The sequence below is a fragment of the Sciurus carolinensis genome, chromosome 2 (assembly GCF_902686445.1).
Source record: "Sciurus carolinensis chromosome 2, mSciCar1.2, whole genome shotgun sequence".
Classification (NCBI taxonomy): Eukaryota; Metazoa; Chordata; class Mammalia; order Rodentia; family Sciuridae; genus Sciurus; species Sciurus carolinensis.
In genome coordinates, this window is record NC_062214.1 from 119,803,134 (window position 1) to 119,814,013 (window position 10,880).

At 39.0% G+C, this 10,880-nt stretch overlaps 1 protein-coding gene across 1 annotated transcript; it reads left to right on the forward strand.

The window, feature by feature from the left end:
* The first annotated feature begins 5,522 nt into the window (after positions 1–5,522).
* On the forward strand, positions 5,523–6,419 carry LOC124977331 (olfactory receptor 4F15-like). Its single transcript, XM_047540796.1, has one exon. It carries the CDS (start codon positions 5,523–5,525, stop codon positions 6,417–6,419), a length of 897 nt encoding a protein of 298 aa, XP_047396752.1.
* The last annotated feature ends 4,461 nt before the right edge of the window (positions 6,420–10,880 follow it).

The following is a 10,880-nucleotide window of genomic DNA, read 5'->3' on the forward strand; positions in this document are numbered from 1 at the left end:
ATTTTGTTTAGAATTTTTACGTCGATGTTCATTAAGGATATTGTTCTGAAATTTTCTTTCCTCGATGTGTCTCTGTCTGGTTTAGGTATCAGGGTAATATTGGCTTCATAGAACGAGTTTGGGAGGGTTCCCTCCTCTTCTATTTTATGGAATACTTTGAGAAGTATTGGAATGAGCTCTTCTTTAAAGGTTTTGTAGAACTTGGCTGAGAACCCATCTGGTCATGGACTTTTCTTTGTTGGTAGGCTTTTGATGACTTCTTCTATTTCATTACTTGAAATTGGTCTATTTAAATTGTGTATGTCCTCCTCGTTCAGTTTAGGCAATTCATATGTCTCTAGAAACTTGTTGATGTCTTTGAAATTTTCTATTTTGTTGGAGTATAGGTTTTCAAAATAGCTTCTAATTATGTTTTGTATTTCAGTGGTGTCTGTTGTGATATTTCCTTGTTCATTCTGAATTTTAGTGATTTGGGTTTTCTCTGGTCTTCTCTTTGTTAGTGTGGCTAAAGGTTTATCAATTTTGTTTATTTTTTCAAAGAACCAACTATTTATTTTGTCAATTTTTTGTATTGTTTCTTTTGTTTCAATTTCGTTGATTTCAGCTCTCAGTTTAACTATTTCCTGTCTTCTACTACTTTTGGTGTTGGTCTGTTCTTCTTTTTCTAGGGCTTTGAGCTGTAGTGTTAGGTCATTTATTTTTTGAGTTTTACTTCTTTTATTAAATGCGCTCCATGAAATAAACCTTCCTCTAAGTACTGCTTTCATAGTTTCCCAGATATTTTGATATGATGTTTCTTTGTTCTCGTTTACCTCTAAGAATTTTTTAACTTCCTTCCTAATATCTTCTGTTATCCATTCATCATATAATAGCATATTGTTTAATCTCCAGGTGTTGGAGTAGTTTCTGTTTTTTACTCTTTCATTTATTTCTAACTTCAATCCATTATGATGTGATAGAATACAAGGTAGTGTCTCTATCTTCTTGTATTTGCTAACATTAGCTTTGTGGCATAATATATGGTCTATTTTAGAGAAGGATCCATGTGCTGCTGAGAAGAAAGTGTATTCGCTCTTGGTTGGATGGTATATTCTATAAATGTCTGTTGAGTCTAAATTATTGATTGTGTTATTGAGATCTATGGTTTCTTTGTTCAATTTTTGTTTGGAAGATCTGTCCAGTGGTGAAAGAGGCGTGTTAAAATCACCTAGTATTATTGTGTTATGGTCTATTTGGTTTCTGAAATTGAGAAGGATGTGTTTAACATACATGGATGAGCCACTGTTTGGGGCATAGATATTTATGATTGTTATATCTTGCTGATTTATGCTTCCCTTAAGCCGTATGAAATGTCCTTCTTTAGCCCTTCTAACTAACATTGGCTTCAAGTCCACATTATCTGAAATGAGGATGGATACTGCAGCTTTTTTGCTGAGTCCATGTGCATGGTATGTTTTTCCCCATCCTTTCACCTTTAGTCTATGGGTATCTCTTTCTATGAGGTGAGTCTCTTGCAGGCAACATATTGTTGGATCTTTCTTTTGAATCCAATCTGCCATTCTATGTTTATGATTGATGAATTCAGGCCGTTAACATTCAGGGTTATTATTGAAATATGATTTGTATTCCCAGTCATTTGGTTCATATTTAAAATTTTTGACACATCTTGGTTCCTCCTTTATTTGACAGTTGTTTAGGATAATTCCTCCCTTTGCTGATTTCCTTCTTTGTTTTTTATCTCTTCCTCATGAAATATTTTGCTGAGAATGTTCTGTAATGCTGGCTTTCTTTTTGTAAATTCTTTTAGCTTCTGTTTATCATGGAATGATTTTATTTCATTGTCAAATTTGAAGGTAAGTTTTGCTGGGTATAAGATTCTTGGTTGGCATCCATTTTCTTTCAGAGCTTGAAAAATGTTGTTCTAGGCCCTTCTAGATTTTGGGGTCTGGATTGAAAAATCTGCTGATATCCGTATTGGTTTCCCCCTGAATGTAATTTGGTTCTTTTCTCTCACAGCCTTTAAAATTCTGTCTTTATTTTGTATGTTCGGTATTTTCATTATAATGTGCCTTGGTGTGGATCCGTTGTAATTTTGTGTATTTGGAGTCCTATAAGCCTCTATGACTTGATTTTCCATTTCATTCTTCAGATTTGGGAAATTTTCTGATATTATTTCATTGAATAGATTGTTCATTCCTTTGGTTTGTTTCTCTAAGCCTTCCTCAATCCCAATAATTCTCAAATTTGGCCTTTTCATGATATCCCATAGTTCTTGAAGATTCTGTTCATGATTTCTTATCATCTTCTCTGTTTGTTCAACTTTGTTTTCGAGGTTAAATATTTTGTCTTCAATATCTGAAGTTCTGTCTTCCAGGTGTTCTATCCTATTGGTAATCCTTTCTATGGAGTTCTTAATTTGGTTTATAGTTTCCTTCATTTCAAGGATTTCTGTTTGGTTTTTTTTCAATATCTCTAACTCTTTATTGAAATGATCTTTTGCTTCCTGTATTTGCTCTGTTAACTGTTGATTGGTGCGATCATTCAATGCCTGCATTTGCTCTTTCATCTCATCGTTTGCTTTCCTAATCATTTTAATTATGTACATTCTGAACTCCCTTTCTGTCACTTCTTCTGCCATGCTGTCATTGGATTTTATTGATGTAACATCCAGATTTGTTTGGGGCATTTTCTTCCCTTGTTTTCTCTTATTGTTCAGGAATCAGTGGGTCATTAAGATATTGCAGATTTCCTCTATTGACTTATATAATGTCCCTGAAGATTGCTAGTATATCCCCTCTTATCCTTCAGTAGCCTGAAGTCTTGGAGGAAGTTGATAATGTGGAGCTCCACGAAGAAGCTGCCTCTGTATGGGTGGTGACCCTCAGGTAGTGTATATTCCCTGCTAGTGGGCAGAGGTGCTTCCACTTGTTGACCTATGGTCATCCAGTGGGGAACTAGGCTGCGGGCTGAGGCAAGGCCTGTTTGTGCCTGTGGCTCTGGTTTTACTGTCCCTGTGGGATAACTTCCCCCGGCAGGGAAGACTCACTCGGTGGGGACGTCTCACTGGTCAGTTGCCCTCCTAGAGGTTCCCCTCAATCTACAACTACCGCCTGGGCTGGGCTGTCTTCCTCTGCAACATTCCCAGGGGTCCAGACCTACCTCCTGGGCCTGGGAGCCTCACCCTTCGCAGGCGAGTCTCCTTAGGCTGCCTCTCCCAGAGAATCTACCCGTAGTCCTGGAAACTTTGCTCCGCCCCTAGGCGTGTCTCTGTGTGGCTCTTCCAGCAAGAAGCCACCTAGCTCCTGGGACTCTGCTCTGCACCTTATTGCCTGGCTATGCGGCCCCTTCTCTGAGTCGCCACCTGTAGCCCCGTACAATAGCTCCGATACCCAGAGACCCGCCTCACACCTCCTCCTCCAGACAGCGGACAGGTTTCTGACACAGTCACTAGGAGTCCAAGCAACTCACTTCACGTCTCCTCCTCCCGCCAACCGCCCATAGCCCTAGGCAGTCACTCCGAGTCCAAGTGACCTGCCCTGTTCCTCCTCCTCCTCCTCGGGGTAGCCTCCCGGGTTTTCAGGAGCGGTGGCTCTGAGACCAAGTGACCCACCGCGCTCCTCGTCCAGGCAGGCCACCGGTGTTCAGGAGTGGTCGCTTTTAGTCCAATCAACTCACCACTCGCCTCCTCCTCTGGCAACCGCCTGTGGCTCTGATGCAGTCACTCCTAGAGCAAGTGACCCGCCGTGCTTCTCTTCTTCCTCCGGGCAACCCCCCGGTGTTCAGAAGCAGTCGTTCTGAGACCAAACAGCTCGCCACACAGCTCCTCCTCAGGCAGCTGCCCGGAGCCCCAGTGGTTGCTCCGAGTCCAAGCGCTGTGCTCTGGTAATTCCTTAAGCTTTGATATGATGCTGTATGTTGAACTAGATTAGATCCATCTCTTTTACTACAGCACAGGTTATGATTTTGCTCTCAAGACAGCCCTAATCATCTAGATTCATGGGTATGTTTTATGTTTTAAAAATCCTATGATCATATTACTCATTTGACATTTTTCTTTTTGTCCTAAGGATTAAACCCAGCAGTGTTTAACCACTGAGCTACATCCCCAGCCCTCCATAATTTTTTTAAATTTTGAGATAGGGTCTCACTAAGTTGCTCAGGAACTTGCTAAGTTGTGAAGGCTGGCTTTGAACTTGTGATCCTCCTGCTTCAATCACCAAAATTGCTGGGATTACAGGTGTGTGCTACCATGCTGGGCCTTTTGACATTTTAAAATAGTTTATTTTATTATTTATTAGTGCAAAAGTCTTAAATGGTACTTCAAGAAGTTCAGAGTGTGCACTGGGCATGATGGGCTTTTAAAAGACGTTTGTTGATTGATTTAAATTGATTCCAATATATGACAAAATAAATGATATAGCATTTTTGCAATCTTGTTCAATGAGTCACAGAATGAATTAGAGAAGAGGGAGATTAATTTGAAGAGAGGTCTTTCTATGGAATATGAGATACAGCCAACTGCAAATAAGGGAAAAGATGCCAATATAGTAGCAGTGGAATGAAGAGACTATCAACATTGTGGTGAGCTCCATTACATAATAGACTAGCACTGAATGATAAAATAATAGAAAAGTTACACTTGAAAGGATTCCTTAACATCACCTGCCTCAGCCCCTTTATTTCACAGATGATGAAAGTGGGTTCAAGAAGTGAGTTGAGTTTGGAGGGATGGGAGAAAGAACTTGAGCACTTGAGTTCCCTCAGGTCAGGGTAGGACTTGTTCACATTCTTTTGATTTGAAGTCTGAAGGGCTTTCCATCATTCCAGGAACCCTGGAAAGTTAATGTGGCATGGATGGTGATCTACAAGAATCATTCTTGTGTGTTTTTGTTTGTTACCTTGTTTTTACTGCATCCAGGTTTAGATTCTGCATCATGAATCTCTTTTCTGACTTTTCACTTTACCAGAATGCTGTCATAGCCCAGGCTGTGTAATCCCTCTACACCCTGGACTGAGCGACCAAAGTGGGAAACTTTAGGGCTTCTACATTATCTCCTCCCTCATGAGGAAAAAGTGAATATGATGTGACAAATCATGAAGCTAACCATGAGAGAGTATTAAGGAGAGTGAGAGTAAAGAGATGAGGAAAATAAAGGCTATGAGACATTGCTGGAGGTTTGGGAACTACATAAGCAGGAGTAATAAACTGTGAGGAAGAAATCAGAGTTCATTTCCATTTCCTTTCCCCCCTCATCGTATTATTGCACAGAATTCCTAATCCTCCCATAATCTTGTGATTCATAATTTTTTGTGCCTAATCTCTTTTTCAAAGGTGGAGAATTTTAGGAAGTCTAGAAGTTAGAAACAGTTACTTCTTTTTGCAGCTATAGGCAAAAACAAGTAGTTTTTCCTTATAAGTTGAAACTTATGTAGTTTTGACTCGCCACAAAGATTGATTACTTTTTTTGTTGCTTTCCTTTCTCTTTCAGGTAATGTTTGAGACAGTTCTGCTCTCTGAGACAATGGATGGAGCCAACCACTCTGTGGTGTCCGAGTTTGTGTTCCTGGGACTTTCCAACTCTTGGGAGATCCAGCTCCTCCTTTTCCTCTTTTCTTCTGTGTTCTACTTGGCAAGTCTTATGGGAAACCTCCTCTTCATGTTCTCTGTGACTTCTGACTCTAACCTACACTCCCCCATGTACTTCTTGCTGGCGAATCTCTCATTTCTTGATCTGGGAGTTTGCTCTATTGCAGCCCCCAAAATGATTTATGACCTTTTTAGAAAACACAAAGCAATCTCTTTTGGGGGTTGTATAGCTCAGATCTTCTTTATTCATGCTATTGGGGGCACAGAAATGGTGCTGCTCATAGCCATGGCCTTTGATAGGTATGTGGCCATATGCAAGCCGCTGCACTACCTGACCATCATGAGCCCACGAATGTGCATTTTAATTTTGGCTGTTGCCTGGATCCTTGGCCTCATCCACGCACTGGCCCAATTGGCTTTTGTTGTAGACCTGCCCTTCTGTGGTCCGAATGTACTGGACAGCTTTTACTGTGATCTCCCTCAGCTCATTAAACTTGCTTGCATGAAGACCAATAGCCTGGAGTTTATGGTCACAGCCAACAGTGGACTCATTTCTGTGGGGTCCTTCTTCATACTGATCCTTTCTTACATCTTCATTCTGGTTACTGTTCGGAAACACTCCTCAGGTGGTTTATTCAAGGCCTTCTCTACTTTATCAGCTCATGTCACGGTGGTAGTTTTATTCTTTGGACCATTAATCTTCTTCTACACCTGGCCTTTCCCTTCATCTCACGTGGACAAATTTCTTGCTATCTTGGATGCAGTTCTCACTCCTTTTCTGAATCCAGTGATCTACACATTCAGGAACAAGGAGATGAAGGCAGCAATGTGAAAACTGTTCTACCAGCTTGTGGGTTACAGGAAGATGTCCTAAACACTCTAAAGATAAACCAAAATATAACTCTGTCCTCGATGATGATTGGAAAAATAAAGTCATTGAAATTTTTGATCTCTCTTAATGCAGTGCACTAGGTTACATTTAGGTGTGTTACCGTGCTATTGTGTATCCCTAGTACCCTAACCAAGTAAGGGGATGGCAGCTTCTCGTGCTTCAGACCTGAGCTGGATGATAAATCTAAATCATTTAATATTCAAGATAAATACACAGTATTTTTACTTGGATGGTTTTTAAACATAACTTAGAAATGCTTTCTGCTCATTCTCCTTATATTTCAATGTAAAATGTTTCAAACCAAAGCTGATTTTCACCTTTATTCCACTACTGCCAATATTCTTATACCTCAAAAGGTGCCAAGCAGTGCATTTAATTATTTAGCGTTGGAATAGTGTATTGCTCCTTTTCACTGTATGCTTTCCCTGTTTTGAATTGGTTAATGGTATTTGCTCAAACTATCTACCAAATTGCCATAATGACTAAGTAGTTGTTTTTTTCTTCCCTTCCTCCCTTTCTTTAGTATCTGCTTGACTACCTCTGTAACTTTTGGTTCTAGAATAGAATCATGGAATTTTAGAACTGTAGTTTGAGAGATCATTTGTCCCATGATAAATCAGGTGAAAATCAGGCCTGCTTGCTTTTAGATTAAAAAAATTGAAAATATATCTAAGGCCACTTGTTGATTTGAGTTCCTGAACTTTCTGCTACCAGACTGCTCCTTGGTTCCTTTTGAGTTTTTTTCTATCCCAAGCAGAAATGACACAAATGAGGCTGTTGCTCTTTTTATTGTCATCAGTTTCATGTGATCACATTTCATTTCCAATTTCTTCTTTATTTGCAGCCCAATAATAAACTTCCTGGACTAAGTCCTGGTTATTTTATAACTGCAGGATTATACCTTATACATAGCATTTTAATGTCACCTACAAAAAAATCTCCACAATTAACCAGTATTCTCTGTCCATATTGCTTTTCTATTGAGAAAATCCTCTAAAGGGCATTCACCATCACTTTTCTCATTGAACCAAGATCTGTCAGTTTTCTGATAAAAGCTTCAAGAATTTTGGGTGTGTATGTTACTGCATTCCTTTGTATGCTTCTGTTGGTGAATCGTGGTTTCCATGACTGAACAACTGGGGTACTTTAGAAATTTTGGGACCTAAAGATAATATAAGGCACAGAGAAAGTTTGCTATTAGCAAACTCATTTACTGATTTATAATCTAATATTTATGATATGATACTAATATCAACTTATTTTAAGGAATCTAGAAAAATGTTACATTTACATCCATATCCCTGAATGTTTGTGATTTTTTTTTTTTTTTGGCACTGGGAATGGAACCCAGGAGTGCTTTACCACCATCCCCAGTCATTTTTATTTTTAATTTTGAGACAGGGTCTCACCAAGTTGCTTAGTTAGGGCCTTGTACTTGCAGTCCTCCTGCCTCAGTCTCCCAAGCCCTTGGGATCACAGGTGAGCGATATTTCTTTTTGGTAAAATTAGACATTGGGTAAGGATTGTCAATGGATGAAACTGTTCCTTTTTCCTTTTGTTAACTTTGTTTATACTTCTGTTTCTCTTGATAATCTCTCAATAGCCCTCTTTGTGTATCAATGTAACAAAAGTCATGCGATTCTCTCACTTTCTGTTTGGCGGTTTGGAATGTAGATGTGCATTCATTGCAAATAAAGTTCAGGTCAGTTTAATCAACATTCTGTTTGCCTTTAGCAAGCAACCCTAATTGAAACCGTCATAACTTCTTTCTCATCTGTCAGTATTCTCACAAGATATTTAAAGCCCATTTGTTCTCATGCAAATACCACCAGCTCCACCACTGCTGCCAATCAGCAGTACCATCACCAACATTGACATGACCATCAACATTCATTGAACACTTACGATGTAGCAGGTAACATCCTAGGTTGCCTACACACATTCCAACAGCAGTCAGTTAGATAATATTTCATTTTTATTTCACAGCTTAGGTAATAGGAGGCACAGAAATATTTAGCAAGTAGTTTAGGTACATGCAGTTGCTAAGTGATGGAGCAAGGATATAAATCAAGGTGGCTTCTGCTTCAGCATCTCACCTTTGAATCACCATATTATACTGCCTCCCAAGATGGTGGGTCCTTTCAACTGTACTTCTAAAATCTAAATATTTTTCTCTTTACTTAACAGCATAAAATGCTCAAGATAAAATATGCATCAACTCAATAAAATATGCTGTTTGATTTTTTTTTTTTTTGGTATTGAGGATTGAACCCAGGTGCACTTAACAACTGAGCCACATCCCCAACCTTTTAATTTAATTTAATTTTTAAAAATTTGGGACAGGGTGTCACTAAGTTGCTTTGGGTCTCACTACATTTCTGAGGCTGACTTTGAACTTGTGATCCCCCTGCTTTAGCCTCTCTAGTCACGGGATTATAGGCATATGCCACTCTGCTGGGCTCCAAAACGTGATATCTGAAATTTATGTTCTGTCATTTTAATATATCATTAAAATATCCATGTATTTGTTATTAAAATGGGTTAAAATTTAGAGGTAATTTATATAATAATTCATCACATTTATATGTCTAAAATAAATGTATAGGGTTTTCCTATCCAAACATCATTATGCATAAGTGGAGGTAGTGTGCTGCCTACTCCTTGTAGATACTTAGTCCATGATCAAGTCATGCCATTTGAAGAAAAGTTTGAAGCCCAAGTGAACACTTCGTGGGGTTTCCTCATTCTCAGAGAATCAGAATTTAAATTAGTCCACTCATCAGTGGCAAAGAATGAGCTAATTTTCATGAGTGTTTGGTTCACAGCTGGAAATGACTGCCAGAGAGTCGACCACACTGGAGCCCTCTGGGTAGCCCATTCTCTCTCTTAAGGGACAGTGGATGCAGAAATTTGGAATGTAATCAAAAGGTGAGAATTAGTCCAATTATCAATGTCTACAGGAATTAAGTAAGATTCAGAATAACTTGTTATGTGCCAGTTAGGGATGGAAATAATAATAAGAAAAATATACAATTATAAATTTCTGGGATATATCTGCCTAGTGAAGGAGAGGGATGGGAAACAAATTATGCAATACAGCATATTAATGCCATATGCAATGCATATCTATCCATGTATGTCTATCTCTGCATCTATTAATGCCTAAATCTATAATGAGGTGTAGGCATAAAGGAGGAGATGAACTGCTCTGCCTAGAAGTCTCAGAATAGAGAGTTAAGCTTGTTATTGAAAGTTGAGGAGGAAGATGAATATGTCCTGGTTCCTGAATATTCAGCATGGTGAATATGGTTAATAGTGATGTATTGTACCCTTAAAAATTTTCTGAGAGTAGATCTTATTTATTCCCAACAGTAATAAAGGTAACTATGTTATTTCATGTATAATTAATTAGAACAAGTAAAAAAATTAAAAATGGTAAGTATGTGAGGTGATGGATGTGGTGACTAACTTGACTGTGGTAATCATTTCGTTATGTAGATACCTTTATCAAGACATCCCATTGTGTACCTTGAGCATATACAACATTCCTTTCTCCATTATACTTCAATAAAGCTGGGGAGGAAGGTACATTTGCACAGGAGGTTGCCATCTAGCTGTGAAAGGCATTTCTTGCTAGGTGAGCACCATTTGAAGGCGTGGGACACTGTGCCAGGGCAGGCCTGACCCATGAGCTCTGAAGGTGCTCTTCTGCTGCATCACAGCCACAGAGATGGGGTTGAGGGGTGGGCAGAGGCTGTACAGTTGTTGTTGGCAGCTGGGACTAAGAGTAGGAACAGGCAAAGGGAGAAACATGAGCATGAGAGCAACATGAAAGATTTCTTCTAACATCACTTTTATGACACGGTAGGGGATGAACTTGAAGGGTCTAAGTTGAAGTTAGAATGACTTCTGAGGTGCAGGCACTATTACCTGTACACGTGGCAACTTCACAGTGGAAATGAACTAAAGACAAATTTGACTTAGCGATGATTTCCATCAGTAGTAAAGCAGTGGTGGTGAAGGTGAGTTCACCATTAATGCATTGTATGACTTAACCTTATAGTAGATAAATGATCAAACTGAATTTCTGTCTACCTGTTAATTGATTTAAAATAAGATATATATGAACATACTATTATAAATGATGGCAAGTCTGGCAACTTGTGTCTTGCAAATTATAGTTTCAGAGTCTTGATTGTGGCAAGAGGGCTTTGGATTTATTCTAAAAGCATTTGGAGATATTTTGGCGTGACAAATATAATTAGAAATATCTCTTAGACTCTCCTGTAAAATCAGCATGTCACATTGTCAGAGTTCTTTTGATGAACATTCTTAGGAATGAAGGCTGAGTGATCTGTAGAATGCTCCCTCTCATCTTCATTATCAGTAGTGGTACACTTA

Excerpts from the sequence above, each read along its gene's own strand:
- LOC124977331 (XM_047540796.1), top strand. The coding sequence starts at position 5,523 with ATGGATGGAGCCAACCACTCTGTGGTGTCCGAGTTTGTGTTCCTGGGA.